This window comes from Ixodes scapularis, unplaced genomic scaffold (assembly GCF_016920785.2).
Source record: "Ixodes scapularis isolate PalLabHiFi unplaced genomic scaffold, ASM1692078v2 PGA_scaffold13__105_contigs__length_92229423, whole genome shotgun sequence".
NCBI classification, from domain to species: Eukaryota; Metazoa; Arthropoda; class Arachnida; order Ixodida; family Ixodidae; genus Ixodes; species Ixodes scapularis.
In genome coordinates this window covers 60,470,534-60,488,453 of record NW_024609839.1, presented here as the reverse complement: position 1 = coordinate 60,488,453, position 17,920 = coordinate 60,470,534, and the positions used below count along the sequence as shown (strand labels likewise).

At 48.2% G+C, this 17,920-nt stretch overlaps 1 protein-coding gene across 2 annotated transcripts in view; it reads right to left on the bottom strand.

The window, feature by feature from the left end:
- The window catches only part of LOC8027239 (MBT domain-containing protein 1), a 28,202-nt gene that overhangs the window by 4,165 nt on the left and 6,117 nt on the right, over positions 1-17,920 (bottom strand). Inside the window, exons 4-15 of one of the 2 annotated variants that reach the window (XM_029983445.3) lie at positions 17,575-17,656; positions 17,253-17,332; positions 16,286-16,415; positions 16,049-16,183; positions 15,365-15,453; positions 14,037-14,268; positions 13,586-13,665; positions 11,734-11,983; positions 9,133-9,212; positions 4,659-4,893; positions 3,245-3,301; positions 2,968-3,087 (exon numbers count right to left, since the gene is read on the bottom strand). In XM_029983445.3, the coding sequence (XP_029839305.2) occupies positions 2,968-3,087; positions 3,245-3,301; positions 4,659-4,893; positions 9,133-9,212; positions 11,734-11,983; positions 13,586-13,665; positions 14,037-14,268; positions 15,365-15,453; positions 16,049-16,183; positions 16,286-16,415; positions 17,253-17,332; positions 17,575-17,656 (1,570 nt within the window). Of the gene's footprint in view, positions 1-2,967; positions 3,088-3,211; positions 3,302-4,658; positions 4,894-9,132; positions 9,213-11,733; positions 11,984-13,585; positions 13,666-14,036; positions 14,269-15,364; positions 15,454-16,048; positions 16,184-16,285; positions 16,416-17,252; positions 17,333-17,574; positions 17,657-17,920 lie in introns of both variants that reach the window. The other variant, XM_029983443.3, reaches the window with a different exon arrangement.

Below are 17,920 nucleotides of genomic sequence, written 5' to 3'. Positions count from 1 at the left end.
CATTTCTTTTTTCTTTGCCCTACACGAGCACGAGCAAGATCGATGTGAGCACGGACGCCGGATGTACAAGGCTAGACCCTAAGGAGCATCGCCCCTAAAACTGAAAAATCCTTCTTTCGGTTTTAGGGGCGATGCCTTCCTTCCTCCTTCCTCTCTCCCTTTCTTTCTTTCTTTCTTTCTTTCTTTCTTTCTTTCTTTCTTTCTTTCTTTCTCCCTCCCTCCCTCCCTCCCTCCCTCCCTCCCTCCCTCCCCTCCCCTCCCCTCCCCTCCCCTCCCCTCCCCTCCCCTCCCCTCCCCTCCCCCCCCCCCCCCCCCCCCGAAAAAAAAAAAAAGAATAAAAGAAACTGACAGAGTGGAAGACAATTTGGAGTGCGAGGGAGAGCAGCAAGACAAAAGCATGCTGCTCTACACGTTGCCGCACTGATAACACAAAAGGTTTTTTTTTTTTTTTTTGTGTGTGTGTTTTTCTGGATTGCTATTTCTTTGCCAACCAACCTGTTCATTGTTGTCTGTGCCCTGCCTGTTATTTTTTTTTACCTCGTTATAAAAAAGTTGACGGAGCGGTCGTAATTATTTTGTTATAACCATTAGTTTGTCCATTTCTTCCCACTATTAGCAAGCAAGGGGAATTATGATTGCTTTGTTATATCTATTAGTTTGTTATATCCCATTTTGTTATAAACAAGTTTTAATGTATCCGAAGTCGGTCATCAAAACTTTTTGAGATCAGCAACGAGTAAATGCACTGTGCCTATGGGAGTTTGTTCCATGACAAGTAAATCTTTCGGCCGTACCAATATTTAGTCATAGCTGAGTTTGAGTTAAGGAGGGATTACTGTATTGTCACAAAAAGCAATAGGGCACGCAACGTTAAACTGAAAATAGACATTTCATCAGGCGGGCTTGTGCCTACTAACTTTAGTAGATATATACCAGCATCTTGCGTCAGAGACAAAAGGGCCACTGATTCTAACTGGCGCCTTGCCGCCGCTTTTATGCATGTGGTACATTGTCAAACATTCTGACCCAGAAAACACTATGATAGCCTAGCATGGCCTGGAATTTTCGCGAATAGTCAAGATTGCTAAAAGAAATGGACGGCTCAGGCGGGGTTCGAAAACCCCGTTCACCAGTGCGGCAGCCATGTGTGTTGCCAACTCTGCCACGCGTGCTGCAGTATTATTTAGGTATTCAAAGCTCTATTTTGTGCAGACGCGGAGTACAAACACCACTAAACAGACCACGAAGGCTGCTGCTTCCTTCGGTAACCATATCCATTCTCTTATTGGTGCCAGGATGTTTTCCAAGCACTTGGGCCAGACACACGAATACTAGAGGTTGGGGAAGTCCGCACCCCTTTTTCGTCAATGTGAGCCTCGATAAACACAATCTATTTGGTCAAACATGAAAAGCTTGCACTGAAAAACACCAAATCTGCAGGGGAAACAATGTCCAAAAAACATTCCCAAATATGAAAAAAGAAATAAACCTTGAAAATAAGGAATTCTACCTACTCCAGACAGTGAGAACAGCAGTGCCTCCCTTTCAAACACCCAGTCAAAAACTCCTCCTAGCCTTTCTCACCCCGTCGATTACAGGTGCAACCATCCCAGGCGAACACTAAACAAGGAGCAGCCTTTCACACTCTTTAGGCAAGGACATGCAGCATGGCGGATGTTGCAAAGCAATCAACCAGATACGTAAATTCCTTTTGTCACGAGCACAAATAGCCCATACCAACAGTGTCTTCACCAGCCAATCAACACAATTAAAGAGAAAAAAAGTGTTTTGTTGCAATAACACTTACACTGGGGCTAATTAAGTGCACTTCAACGAAGTGCACCTTGCCTTTAGTGTAATCTGTGTAGTGTGACACACAGCTTCTTACTTAGGAACACACTCAGCTTCAAGTGAGTTTGCTGCTGCTTCTTCTTGAATAACACACTCGGCTTCAAACGAGTTTGCATCTTCTTTATCTTGGCTTGTGATGATCGATCACAATGATCCAATTGGCGTAAATATTGTCAATTAGTGCAATGTTGTCTCGTAATGTGTCTTCATTAAAAAGATAAACATTGCTAAGACATTTATGCCTTTACTTTGACATTTCAGGTGTCTAATAGTACTTTACCCATTATTATTCTCATCATTTCCAACTGACACTAATCCCCTGCGGCACTGAAACACCTGAAGTGACATTCGGTGAGCTGAAGTGCACTTGGTTGAAGTGCACTGCTCCAACCTCAACATATGCTGACTCGAACACCGCACTAGGGATCTCTCCACTTCAGTTCATAAAAGCGTTCTTGCCGTCATCGAGGAACAGAACTGGGGTCAATGACAAAAAGGTGTTTAAGCAACACGCTTAATGGAAGTGCCAAGTTCCACATGACGTAGCACCCCCAAAAAAAGACTTTAAAAACAAGCATGGCTCCCATAGGGAGCCATGGGAAACTGGGCCCAAACAGGCTACCAGTAGCCACTTATCAAAGTGTCATCTAGTGGTGCCGTTTGCAACCAAGGCAAGGAGGACTTTATCTGGCAGCTGCAACGTGTAGGGCGTCCGCGCCTCTGTACCGCCAATCGTGGCAGGCATTGGGGATCACAAGAACATATATTACCTAAGACTGACTAATTAACTTTTGAATAACTGAAGATAAACACATTGTTCCAGTTAGAGATTCGATAAGCATCATTGAAAAACACTCAATCAGACTTTTGGAACGACCCGAAGCATGCGGGGAGCAAAACGGCACGAGGCTGATGGGCTGAAAACACGCGGAGGACAAGATCATTGTCCACGTTTTCACGTCGCCAGCCTTCCGCCTGCTGCAGGAGTGCAAACTTTACACATCTCCGTGCCTCCCACAGCTTCAAGCTGTTCTAAAATAATGACTGGTATCATTGAGTTTCTAATTGGTACACGTTTATATCCGCTGCATACCCTACACCCTGCCCACGTCTTACCAACATCGTCCTCCTCGTTCTTCATGTCAACGTCGTCGCTGTAGAGATCGCCGAGCGGCGATCCGCCCTTGGCTGCCCCGCTGTTTTTGCGGCCTCCGTGCACGAAGCGAGTCTTCTTTTCTGAGAAGCAAAGGGCGGGAAGCTTGGTGCCGGGTACCACAAAAGGAGACGCGCGGAGGTCGCGCGGCAAGTGCCACGCGACGGGGGCCTCTGAGCCGACTAGGAAATACACGTTTGGACTAACTTTGTGGGGGGGCTTCCGGAGTTTGAAACTCACTTCTACGATGTCCCTTGTAGGTCTGCACTTTCCTCTTCTTCTTCAGGAAGCCAGTGTCTGCCGGATGCAGCGAGTAGACGGAGGAAACGAGACGTTAGAAGTCGGAAGGCCTTTGTCTCAACTGCGCAATCTTTTCTGGTCCACTGCAGTTGCTGTAATGCGTTTAGCATCAAAGAACGCTGGCACACACCTATTTGAAAGTGATGGCGGTCGGGCATTTTAAAGGGACACCTCGTGCTTCTCGCTCTATCGGCAACTATAGGTGGTGCAAGGTGCCTTTCGATTGCAAGGATTCTGCCGCGTGCGCCCATTCAGTCCGCAACCGACTTGGTTGTTTATTTTGCGGGAAAAGGGGGAAGCTAGGAGATACAGTTGAACCTCGATTTAACGAAGTCATCGAGACCCGCTAATTATTTTGTTAAATCGGGAACTTTGTAAAATCGAGAGACATTTTTTGGGCATAGGCTGCGCGGGGAGTCCGAATTTGTTTGGTTAATCGAGAAATTCGTAAAATCGAGTTTCCACCGTATGTCGGTCTCCATATGCCGTACTTACTCGTATAATGAATGCACTCGCATAATGAATGCCCCCCCCCCCCCCACCCCCCGCAACGGGCATTGATATTTTGGCGTTTCCCCCTCGCGTAATGAACCCATCTCCGATTTTTGGCTCTGTGGGTCTCAAACTGCGTCCAACTCAGCCAGCCGCCAAGCCCACCGAGCCAATTTCCTTTTGCTGCCAAGCGGCCAGGTCGAACCAAACCAAGCATAGCAATACACGCCTGCGTAATGACTGCAAGTGCGTAGTTGTGGAAGTGATGAACAGTGAAGCTGAGCAGCGCGCACACCTAACATAGCTGGGGTAGAGGAGGAATCGCCCGGCCTTAGACATGTTTCGCCCATTGGATGCACCGATGTCGACAAACACGCCGTCGCCTCCTTTTGGACAGTAAAATCGTGAAAGTGGTTTGGCCTAAGAACGGTCGCATCGCTCCCTGTGCTGAGCGAGCTTAGTAGGGAGCTTTTCCTTCGGTAAAAGGAATGCCGAAAGCGCCCTGAAAAAGAATTGCAATTTATAGAACACGGTCATTGTTATGCGCCCACGACCGGTTTGTGGGTGCACCTCCGTCAGCGGAGATGTGCTACAGTACCCTGCCTTGTCATATGGGCAGCTAAAATGACATTTGCGCAAAATGTGTGAACGCAAAAACTTTTACCCCACATAACGAAGAGCCCCTCCAAATAGCAAGTGCAAATTTCTGGAAAAAAAAAAGAGTGTTCATTATGCGAGTAAGTACAATATCTCCTGGCTGATGATGTTGCCCCCCAAGCTTGCAGCTCGACATAGCCACTAGATGCGCAACGGCCAGACCTCCTCCCCAACAGAGGGTGTTAAACACGACCCGATTCCTCACCGGGCTGCCTGGGCGGCTCGAGGGGGTAGTCGACCAGCTGGCACCAGCCCACGGGGAAGAGGTCCGGGCTCTCGCAGTCGCACCACTGGTCATAGCTGTCCTCCCAGCCGTCGAAGTGCACCCGCAGCAGGCGCCCCACCACACGAGTGATGCGCCCCACGCAGATCAGCCGGGGCTCCATCAGGTCCACCGCCTCCGCGTGCATGCCCTCCTGGAAGCCGTGCTTCGGGATGTCCTGGAACGACGCGGCTTTTCAGATGCACGGCCTTTGGAGGGCACCGAAACCCGACGTTACTAGATCCAAGTAGGTTGATGGGCTTCCTAGAATGCCCGACGCCTTTTCGCGGCACGTTCGCCCGGTGGTGCTCCTACTCCGTCAACCCGCCCTAATGGACAGAAGCGACAGAATTGGCGGAACGCCGGACACACGTTGCCTGCAGCAGAAAGCGATTCTATCATGGTTTTGCAGTGACAGCTACCACGGGCTCTTCCCGCCACAGGAAATGTTGTTTGTTGTTTATGTTCTTGTCGGTGATGTCGTTGGGCGTAGAGTGTCCGTTGTCGATTTTGCCAAATCCTTGAAAAAAATTGTCCGCTGCTTGCAGGAATCGAACCTGGGTCCACTGCATGCAAAGTGGGGGCGTAACCACTGACCTACGCCACGACTTTAACAACCCGTCTTATATATAGGGTTTTTGTAGTATGCAATGCCCACTGCATGACCTCTCTAAAAAAAAAAGAATAAAAAAATGAAAGAAGTTGTTAACAAAATGTTGCTGCAGCTCTGCCAAAAGCTTGTGCCGGGAGACATATTTTTGCGCACTCCGAAACAATGGAGAAACAAAAGTGTTTAGAACAAACTGGTTAAATGTCCATTTTGCTCCAAACATTTTTGTTGACGCAACCCACATGCATGAACCATGCCCGAAGACTTCGCCGTTACATGTCGCGGCTATCGCTGCGACTGCGCTCTGAGTTAACGTGGGATCGCTAATCTTTTCTGTGATAAACAAAAAGGCCGTGTTCCAAAATTTACTCAATCTTACTCCAGGGTAAGGGTTTTGTACCTTGGCGTTCCAAAACCTACCCGCGTCCAGCACTTTTCAATCTGTGCTGTCACGTGACACGATCCGCCGGAGTAACTCGGATCCATTTGTGTGAGATTTGGAACACAGCCAAAGTTTGCGAGAAAAGAGCGTCGCTCAAAAACGTCTTCCTGCCGCCGCTGTTGGTGTCGCCGCTGCTGGTACTAGGAATGCAGTCCTCCCGTACAGTCTTAAGGGGAGACGCGGGTCTTAAAATGGTCAAAAAACGCGAAATTTCACGTTTCTCAAAATTCACATATTTGGATTAATTGTAGTCTAAGGTACCTGCCTGCAAAGTTTCAATGTCGAAATCAATGTCTAAACATGAAAAAAATGATATTTACGATGTCCCCGCAGAGCCCTAACACAGCGAGTTCAATGAAAACAAGTGGAACTTCGCGCCTCGCGCGTTTCGCGATCGCTCGTCGGATCGCGGCCATCTTGGTCTTGTTGGAAAGCCGCTTATTTTCCCCACGTCCCCATGCCATTCATTATCGCGACAACATCGGGAAACGTCCGCATTCCGCGGGTTTCGAAAGCCCCAATTGCGATCGCTCATTGGCCTGCTAGCAAGGTGCCCGTACGTCGGAGCACGCGCGGCGCCTAGCGCCCCTGCTATTGGCCTAAACGCGCCCCTCCGCTCTTTTTCTCCTTTCCACCTTTCCGTTCCCGCGCTGGCGAGAGGTGCGTCGTCTGCTCCTGGGCCCGTCTCCGCCCGTCTCCTTAGGCCTGTCTGCTTTGTTTCCTCCGTGGTCGAGCGCACGTTTTAGTTCCCGTTTGCGCGCTTGCGTTGAATATTGTTGGTTCGTTTTCCTACGAAGTTGCGCGTGTTTTGTTTTGTTTCGCTTCGAGTTCTCGAGATGCCGGACGACGCTCGGTTGAAATCGAGCACGCGGCAAGCGTTCGGAAGGAAGAGGAAGTGACCGTGGAACAAGAAGCCGAAGCTGTCTGCTGCAAGTGCGCCACCGCGATCGGCACCGCCGGATGCCTTGGATCTTCCGGAAACATCAGCCGGAGACATCGCAACTCCATGCAGCAGCGGCAGTTTGTCGAGCTTTGCGAGCGCGGTTCGTGTCGACACCGCATACTACTCCACGGCCGAGCAGGCGCAACGAGTCGCACGATCGGACGAATGCAAGCGTGCCCTATCGGAAAAGTCGGCGACCCAGCGCAAATTCGACCTTCTCGGCGTCACCACAGGAGGCCAGACGCGCGACGCTGGGACACAGTTCATTGTAGTGGACATGAAAGCTCTCAAAGCATGGAGAAGGACAATCTGCGTAAGGCCAACACTGCCCACCAGAGCAGCAGCAATGCAAAGCAGAGGTTCTCCAGGCAACACCAAACTGGAACAGCTGGGGACTACAGTCCTGGACAGCTGTGAGGGGCTCCCCTTTCAAGTGCTACACGAACAAAGGCCCTTTTCAGGGCCAAACAAAATCTGCTTTCGGATTGTGCAACCCTTGGTGCCTCCTCCCGTTGTCCCTTATAGAGTCTACTCATTCTTTTATAACGTTATTTTACATTGCAGACATTATTTCTCAGTTTTATATTATTTCTAAAGGTTCTTGTGAACGGATTGCAGAATTTTTCATCTCAATTTGTTCAGATAGAACTATGCTTCATATTGCTGAACATTATTGCATGGGATATCTTACTCAATTTTATGCAATGAGTGTCAAAACTTCAACTGCAATTTTCTCAGCTTCGCATTTTTTGTCTACATGCCTAGCCTTACGGTTGTTTTCATGAGATTATTCTTCGAGGATTTTTATTAACTTTATACCGTTGAATTCAGAAAGAAGTGAACTGCAGGGTGATGCTATTTTTGTATGACGGTATGGGCCAGAAATTTTATTATTAGTGATAATGTGACCTCGTTAAGCTTTGTAAATAGTGTACTTGACCTAATTAGACTAGTTTTATACAATGATCTATCTTTACAAAAATATAAATAGCATCATCTTGCATGACAGGTCTTTAGCTACAAATCCATATCACTTATGCAAAAAAATTCGTATTAGAAAGTTCCTTAATGAGTCGTATGAAATGACCTAATTAGGCTTCATTATTTTCTTCGTAACTCAAAAAGTAATTGAGATATTGCAGAACTAATTGTATATTTGAAAAGAGGAAGCCAAAACACATATACACACTAATTTTCATTACAATCCATTAATAAACAAAAAAGTTGATTTTAGAACCAGTGTCTTGCCTTAAGCTCATTACAACAGACATTTGGATATCACATACCAAATTGTGAAGTTCGGATGGTTTTCCTTTACATACCATTGACTCAACTTCATATCTGCATAAACCAAACTCCTTTTACAACAGACCAAAACCTCGGTCAAAATTGAGGTCTGTTAGAACGAGCGTAAACTGTGCCTGCTCGCGTGCTGGCAACGGAAAACCAAAGATTTCGAACGCTGCCTTTCTGTCAAGTTTGTCACCTTATAGATCTAAGAATGTTGCTAAAAACAGTGCAGAGATAGACAAAGGAAGAGAAGAAGTAAACAAACCGCGCAAGAAGTGCAAAAACTGTTTGTGTACTTCTTGTCCTTTATTCGCCTTCGCATTGTTTTCGGTTTCTCAATGCATAACCAACCATACCAGAATTTCAACACTACCGCATTCGCAGTGCCGGCCCGCACCGCATCTACCAAATGCATAGAAAATGCCATTTCATGCAGCTCTATTTAGTTAGTGTAGCCTGCCTGCCTGCCCCCCCCCCCCCCCCCCCAATACACACAAATGTAAACTTGTGCTACACACTGCTAATCATCAGAAAATTTCCGTTCCTGCTCATCTGAACACTATAATCCCCAACAGGACGACGACAAGGACAGGAAGGTCTTTCAAGGGTCCCACCTCCGGCGCAAGCTTCCCCTTCGATAACAAAGAGCAAACGCAACGCCACCCTCAAGCCAATCGTAGCAACGGTGGCAATGCACGTGACTGCCCTCACCAAAGGCGCAGGGGAGAGTGTCTCCCCCTAGGAGCTTAGCCTGTTGCCCAAAATTCCTACAAAAGCGGCTGACCTCTCTCCCGCCCGTGACTTCGACCGCACCGCCCAAACTTGCGAGATGGAGTGTTACTAAAATCGCGCGTCTTTTGCCGACATGCCGATTGGCTCACTGGGACATAGCCTTCAGTCTTTGCCGAGTTACGGCAAAACAAAGTGTCGCTCGTGCCAAAGGCTGGGCGTCCGAAAGAGATGCCTTGCCTCCCTCGTCCCGTCCGTAGTGCGAGAAATTAATTAATACGGAACCGACTGCAGGGTACCGAGACGAATGCATTCCTGCCACACAAAACCTTCAGTTCGCGAAGGGAGCGGGTTCGTCGAGTCTCGAATCGCCGGGCATCGATCCAAACAAATGACGACCCACCTTCTTGAACAGGGAGACGGGAGCTGCCTGGGACTTGGTCAGTCGGAGGTAGTCAAACCACCGAAACTCTCCCTTGTGACCTGGGCCACGACGGGGGAAAGCGATCAGCAAGGTCAACGCACAATTGTACTCAATAAGTGACCGCCACGTTACAGTTCCGCCCAAAACGCTCCCAGCTTCCGGAATGTACAGGGAGTTTCGGCAATTTCGGCAAAGTCTTTAGAAAATTCCCACCGACAGGGTGGCTAAAAAAAAGGAAACTCTTTTCGGGAAGAGACTGCGAGCCACGGCGGACGACAGGGATTGTGAAAGGCGTAGTAATTAGCTAAATAGGCATACGATTCCAGTTAGGGACTTGCTGAGCATCATCAAAAACCCCTACATGAATCATGTTTCGGAGAAGTTGAAGCCCGCGTGAAGCGCGGGGATGCGCCGAAGTTGCTGCTCGCGTCGCCAGCATTGTACCTGCTGCATGAGCGGTAACTTCATTGCACCCCCAAACTTCGCATGTGCATTAAGTCTTCTTAACAATGACTGATTTAGGAATTTTTGACGCTGCTCATCAAGTTTCTAATTGGAACCGTGTGTTTATTTTCCCTCATTAAAAAGTTCATTAGTAAATTTTGTGGCGTTAGCTACGCTGGCCGAGGTCGAGCAGTTTCGCGTGGACCTCATAATGAGCCGTGCTCATTATGCGGAGCGCGCGGCGGCGGAGCTCCGCATAATGAGCACGGCGCCGCGCGCTCCGCATAATGAGCACGCCATAGCCGTAGCACGTCATAGCCGCGGCAGACGCACTGGCGCCGTTGCGTGCCCAGCTGTGCGCCTCCGTTGCACAGTAGCCAAGTCCGATGCTGCACCGGAGACGCTCGATAGCGCCTCTCATTTTGTGCGCATAAGCTCACGCTACGTATATCCTGGCATAGCCAAGCTAAGCCTCCACAATTTTTTGTTATTTATTTAGCCAATTACCATAGTGTGTATTTCTGCAATCCCCGATGTCCGCCCCGACTGGCAATTTATTCCCGAAAAGATTTCTTTTTTTTTTTTTCTCAGTCACCCAGTTGGTAGGAATTCACTAAAGTCTTTGCCGAAACAGCTGGTAGGCGAATCTACCGTAAAATAACGGGGGAGTGCCTACCCCACTTTCGCTGAAAACTGGGTTAATCCAGACATGGGTGCTTGTCAGGTCAAATCGGGTGCTTTAACGGGTAGTGCGACGATTTTGATGCTGAAAGAATTTGCAGTTTGTATTTTATTGCACAGCGTTAAGGGGCTCGTGTTGCAGAAAAACCGACGTCAGTGGCGAGACGGGAAAGTGCTGATTGGGCGACAAGGTCATGACGTTGGTCACATGACCTTGTGTAGGAATTTCAAACAACCCACAATGGTCACATGAAGCTACGTGTGGAATGAAAGTGATTAAAAAACTTGACATGTAATGAGAATGAAAGGTCGCCGCATGTCTAAAATAATTTCACTTTATAAATTAAAGAAAAATTTGAAGAATTTTAGGCCGCATTCACACCCACATTCCTTCGGCATTTAAAAGTGTTTAGCCAAGCACAAGTGACGAATAACGCGCCGCCTTGCCCCCGAAAAAACTGTCATTACGCTACGTAATCACAAAAGAAAAAGCTAGTTATTTGCCGACTTGTAGCCGCGTTTGGCGGTTACGGTAACTACGTTGACACGTCCATGGGGAACACGTCAGCCCCGTGGCAAACCTTCTTTAGAGTTGATCGCTCACCGCGACCTTTGCCCCAAAAGGTTGACAGTCGCGGAGGCAGCGGCCGGGTGCTCCAAAGACAGAACTTAACGGGAGGCTATGTGGTTTCCCAGAGGAGTCGCTTGATAGAGGGCGCAAGCCGAGGGGCACTTTGACCTTCAATCCGTTTAATTTTTTTTAGAATAAAAACTACAGCACGCAAGAAAACATGGTTTTTTGTTTTTCGTTTTATAGGCGACGCAAATTAATTCTTGCAGGTAATTGGCCAAAATCTGGAAAACGTTGAACCGCAACTTTAACATACAAGTTTCAGAATTTCCAGGTTCAAGAAATGTTAATAGTGGGTGCTCGAACGAAGTGGGTGCTCCCGCTGCATTTTACGGTAGATCTAGAATCGGCACGAATGTTACTTTAACGCCAATACCACAGAAAGAGGTGTGCGCAGTCGAACTTGCGCAGTCAAGTCGTGGCGATGGGAAGCTAGGCATGGCTTCGAGCTTCGTCGGAAAGTTTGAGTCGAATTCGAACGCGACGAACCGAGGACAGAATTCATCCGCCCAGGGTCCTCTCGATGTGCGACCAAAACTTCGGTCGATCGCGCTCAAGATCCGTCTGCACACTTCCGTTTGCTCACAATCGAGGTATTGCAATCTCTTACGACGAGAGAAGACGCCGGCGCCATCTACGAGGCAACCCTGAAACCGCGTCCCACCGGACCGAGGGTTTTGCAGCATTTGTGAAATCAAAAGTACTATGCGCCATCCACGAGAAACAGTCGCTTACCACATTGTCAAAAGTTTTTCGCACCAAAAAAAAAAGAACGATCCACAAAAACAATACGCAATATACACCTCGTAAATTGACAAGCCCACCTCTTGGGGGAGTAAGGTCGATGCCGTTGAGCTCGCAGAAGCCGACGGGGAAGATGCAGGGCGAGGAGGCGTGGTAGCAGAACCAGTCGGACCCGTTGGCAGCCATCATGCCGTCGATGCCGATCATGAGGTAATTGTTGCGTAGCACCTTGGTCACCGTGGCCACACAGATGGTCGACAGGTTCAGTGGGTCGATCGCCTCCAGCTTCATGCCCTCCCGGAACTTGAGCTCGCACGACGGCGTGTGCACCTGCCCGAAAGTGAGCACGAATACATGTTCCACGAGCGATGAAGAATACAAAGAAACCGTATTTTCGTCGTTCAAGAGTCGCCCCCAAAAAAGTTATCCCACGCTGCAGTTTTTTCGCTAAAATTTATAAACGACGCGTTAAAGTAATTGCCAAAAAATGTTTTTGAAAAACTGTGTAAAGCCCCTCTATGCATTTGTCTTGGAAGTGGCGTCAAATGTGTGATGGAGCGCTCGTTCTCAGCACGGGTCCTGTGCGTCTGTGCAACAATGGTTAAACAAATGCCCAAATGTGAATTTTGTCGAGGCCTAAGAACGGTTGAAACGCACTCGGTTACAGATCTGCGAACGTAATGCAATCATCTTCATGGTGCATCTAAACCCAGTACAGTATAGACCACTCACAACGTAACCGCTTATAGTGCAGGACCGGGTATAACACGGTTTTTTTAAACCGCCGGTTCGCCTCCCATAGAACTCCATGTATTTACATACCGCTTAAAATGCAGGCGCGTGAAGGGAATAAACGGTTATAGTGCGGTTTTTCGCACAGCTTGCCGACTGCGCCGACGACCGGAGCAGCGAGCACGCTTCCCTGTGCGACACTAGATAACGGCGCTGACGGCGCGGGGCGAGGAAGTTGCTCGAAGAACTGGAGAGAAGCGAAGAGAGAGGCTTCAGTTGCCATAGCGACGGAGGGACGCACGCACGTGTCGTTCACGTGCATGCGTCCCTCCGCTGCGTTGGAAACAAAGGAACAAACAACCGCACCGACAGACCAATCGCAGATCGAGGAGAAGTGTTCGCGCGCGTAGCATGCCGGTCGCGGGCCGGCTGCTTCTATCCGCAAACATGGCGTCGGTTGTGATCGTCGTCGTAGACGGCGTTCATCTGATCGTTCTGCGTAAAAGCGCTATCCTTGACTGTGAATTTTCGTTGTGTGTCGTTATGATAACCCAGCACGTACTAGATGCGAACATCCACCTACTCGTGAGGCGATGTCGTGGCGGCGCTCTCAAGACAGCAGAAACGCCCGTGTAGTCGTGTTTGTTTACTTCGACTACAGTGGTGATTTAAAAGCATTAGTGTCCTCGCACATCGCCCGGATTTCTTATTTGGCGCATTTTATGCGTGTGCTCAAGTTCAAGGTATTACTGGCGCGTACCGTATGAAGGATGCGAATTTTCACGCGTTTTCATCTCCGGAGAAAAGTGATTAGGGTTAGCAATCCTAAACGCTCGCAACGTCCGTCCGCAAACCGCGACGCTGTTAAAAGGCCGCGCCAGGCAAAAGCCGCTAATTCCTTTAAAAATGTGTGACACACTTGAGACAAAACTGTACTAGTCTGGTGAAATAAAGACTTTCCTCAAACTAAGCTTTATTTTTCATCTAAGATAAAATAAATTATTTTACAAAGGTAAGTTGTCTCATGGCATGTATATTTTGGCCTGAAAAATTGATGTTTTGGTTATAGCGCGGTACCGCTTATAGTGCGGATTTTCGCAACTACCGCGACATACGTTATATGCGGTCTACACTGTACAGGACAACAATTCAAAACTAAAGGAAGAGAAAGAAAATTGTAAAAAAAAAAGAAAGGCTCACAGGGGGAAACATGTCCCAGGATGCCTCATCGGGACTGCACTTCCTCAGCAGCGCCTTCTCAAGGGACATCTTGGCATACTCTGCAAGAGGAAATGCACCGCTGCTCAGCACTGCTCCGACATTACGCAGATTGCAAAAGGGGGACCGAACCGGAATCATTCGACACCCTTGGGGGCAGTGAAACTAGGATTCTCGACACCCAACTTTGTCTCGCATCTCGTTCGCGCACGCTCGTGCAACTAGCTTCGGCAGAGTGGAGCATTGCGGAAGCTAAGCCAACTTCGACAACGTAGCGCGAAATAGTCGGTGCCTAAACATGGTGCCTGGGACTCGTCTAGGCCGGCGTGTTTGGTGCCCTACACCACCTGTGCGTCGAAAGTGGTCCCGAAGTGGCAACTTTGGGACCACCTTACGACCCATGGTATAAGGTGGAGCGATTCCGGGGACCCACCTGGCGAGGCCCTGAGGTCATGCCCGATGACCTGGGCCCACCCAATGGGGTGGATGAGGGGAGACCTCTCGTGGCACCAGAAGCCGTCGTCTTCCAGGCTCTCGTAGACAATGTGGATGCGGCCCCCGACACCCTGCGTCACTTTGGCCACCCGCACCGACGAAATGCGCTTCTTGTCCACCACCTCCAGCTTCAGGCCCACGGGAAACTGGCCACGGATGCTCTCACGGACCTGCAGTCGACACAATGCCAATCAGGTGCCGCGACTGACCGATGAGATGCCGGTATTGGTCGCGACCAGGTGCCTGTCGAATACCAATGCCAACTGTTCAGACTCCAACGTCGTTTGATTTGATGCTGATAACTGACCGATCAAGTCCCGAGATTGAATGATCGGAGGCAGACAATAGCCGATCAGGTATCAACTGCCAATGTTGGCAGATCAGATGCCATTATTGACTCGCTGTGTGTCGACATCGGCCAATATGATGTTGAGATAGACCAATCGGATGCCGGAACTAACTAATCAGATGCCAAGATCAGTCATTCAGGTGTAGAGATTGGGCTATCAGTTTGTAAACGGCCAATCAGGTGCAGACATTGGCCATCAGATGCAGATATTGGCCATCAGATGCCAATGTTGACCAACCAGTTTCGTTGTGCCAGAATGGTTCATTAGCATTTTTCAACATGGGCTTGTACAAACATTTTATCATCCATTTTGAGTATGTAGTGTCTCATTAAGTCTTTACTGTATAGCTCCCAGGTTTCATGCATATTTTCAATGTCTCAGACAGCTCGGAAGGCAAAATTTGGCCTGCATCAGTGGGAATACTAAAAACAGCTTACGCTGTCAGAAGCAAAATTTCAGCCATTGAAACAAACATTAGCCAACTGGTTTTGCAAAGTTACTTCATAAAAATGCATCCGCACCATACATCAGTGTCAAAATTGCATGACAGCACCCGTCATTTTTTAGCTTGATAGATCATTATACAAAATAACTTGTAGTAATACGTACTCCTACTCTAGTATGCTGGCATTTCTCTCAGTATATCTGCAGTTTGGATGTTTTAAAAAAATTAGTTATTATGTACAAGGACAGCTTTCACTGCTATTTAAAAAAAAAAAAGAAGAGTGAAGAGTAGACACGCATAGCTCCAATCAGCACTCAAGGCGCATGAACGCCCGTAGCACTGATGTACGACCTCCAAAAGTTGTCGCAGAGTGTGGCTTCGACATCGCTCCCAACCCAAAGTTTGCACGTCCCGAATAGCATGCCCACAAAATGTGAAATGCGTCTCAACCCCCTACGAAGTTGGAGTCACCTTTGCGTGGAAGTTTGTGGGCAGGGTACGTGCCCCGGTGAGTCTCTTCACCAGGAACTGCTTCCAGTCCCCGTGCTTGTGCTCTATCGCTGAAGCAGAGAAGAGAGGGCATGTCAAGATGGGAAGGACAACACGGAGAGGCATGAGAAACACATCGAACCTCTCTGCAGTAACACCAGCGTCTTTCAAGAGAAATCACAGCTATATCAGCGTCTTTAATACGGCGGTACCGATGGCCGGTACCAATGCTAAAAGTCCATTTCAACTTTACTTCACCGCACTCGTATTTTCTTTAAATCGGTTTTTATTATATAAAGTGGTTCTAGTGCACCACAATTTTGTAACTACCACTGTGCGTGCAGTAACAATTATGACTGGATTTTGTACACACGCAAGCAGTAGTAGTAGTAGACGGCTGGAGTCATTCCCGTCTGAACAATTAGTACGAGGTAATGTACAATTACTTAGGTGTACCTCGAGATCGTTGCGGCTTGCCGTCCCGTTTTGGTGCCTGCACTTAGACCTCGATGGAGTGAGGTCACTCTTGAAAACGAAAGGCTTCTAGTCACGGTTTCTCGGCATTTCAAAAGGTGAATTATTGTTCGAGGTAAAAAAAAACGCTCATCCACAGGGCGCGTAAAAAAGCGAGCACATGCCCCTCGCCCGCAGACAATGTATACTCACTTTTGGGCGGAATGAGCGGCTTTTGCTGGGAGGCACACCAGCCGACAGGGTAGACCTGGTCAACGCAGAGGTTCACCCAGAAGTCTTTGCAGTCGTCCAAGCCGAAGCCTTCGTAGCGCAGCTTGGCCATGTAGCCTGCGAGGGTTTCAGAGGCGGATTTTGCACTCTGCACCACTCTGAACAGTTTTCAAAAGTGCCTCCCCCCCCTTCCAGACAGCGGAGAACAGAAGAGCTCACCCGCAATCTTGACCACGGTTGCGATCCAGTAGAAGCTGGCAAAGATGTGCTTGAACTTCTCGCAATCCCTGTTCTCCACTTCGACCTTCATGCCCACCGTCACGTTGTCCCAACAGTCGGCAAAGGCAACCTGCACGGTCGGAGAGCAGCGTCCTCGACGAGACGATCCAGTCCATCTCGAGAAACTAGGAATTGTGCGGAGTGGGTGACACGCCGTGGCCATTTGCGAAATATGATCCCGTTACACTGAGAGGAAACTAATTGCGCCTCGAAGTCTAGACTTTTGTGGTCGCAGCGTGTCCACAGCAGAAAAAGGGAAAGGGCGCACAGGAGTGATGTGACTGAAAGCCGCTGATGTCGCGTCGTATAGTAGTTGGGGACAAGACGTAGACGTGACTAGTGGTATTCTTAGCCTCTGAGAAAACTTTTTAGATGCAATTTTTAATGTTGTTCTTCTTACTTTTGTGACAATTGAAATGAGCAATAAGCAGCTGCCACCAGCAAACCGCTTTGCCCATTTTTGCTCTAAACGAAAACTGTGCCGCCGACAACGATTAGTTTAGGGAGTGAAGGGAAGGGGCCGAAAGAACATGTTTCACTGACATGGTCCCCTCCAGCTTTCCTGAACTTTATATATGCAGTATAGCAACAGATCTTTAACATGAACATAACCCCAATAAAAGCTATAAACAAGCCGACATCCCAAGTGGAAGCGAAATCGCATCAGCATTTCCAGCGCAAGCAGCCATATTCAACTAGGATCCCAGTCGGGCAATAAATTGAGTATACGAGCAAATTTTTCTGCATCAAAGGCGAGTGTGAACTTTAGCTGCGACTAGAATATGCTGCGTGCTCATGAAATCATGTGCATTGAGAATAACACACGCTAACTGGAAGCTTCAAATAGGGGATTTATGAAATGCAACTTATATATTCGCCGTACAAAGTGAGGACACCCGAAACTTACATGTTTGAAGCAGGAAACAGGAGCCGCCACAAACTCGCTCCTAGCTAGGTAAGGCTTCCAGTTGAAAGAAGTTACAAGCTCTGCAAAAAAAGAACAAGAAAATGGAGCAAGTTACACTCCCCCCTCCCCAGTAATGTCCATACAGGGAAAACGGAGCAAATAGTATTAGCTCGCACTTAACCATCAATATTCTAACACGATATCACTGCAGAGCTGCCGAAGAAGATGCACAACCACACACTCAGTAAAAAAGATTCACTTTCTCTAAACGGAGACACAAGATGGCAAACGTTTCGGTGCGTAAGACAGCGCTGGACCTTACCGTATTTGGGCTTATGGGAAAGGGATGTAGAGTGTTGCCCATGTGCCACGGGACGTTTTGTCAACTTCTGCGTTGACGAGGTCTGAAAGAAGTTAATAAAGAAAACAGCTATAAAGAGAGGGAACCCGCGAGCGTTCAGAAACAGTTCCGTCACTTTGCACATTCGATATATTTCTTTCGATGTGCTCTATTGCGACTAATCAGAGTGCTATATGATGACTTTCATTGGTAATCTTCTAACTGTTGACCTACTTTGTTCTTAGCATAATAAAGGTACTACAATCGGTGACAGGTCAAGAGTTTGTGGGAAGCTCCTCCCATCTCTTTCCACTTTAGCAGAGTAAAT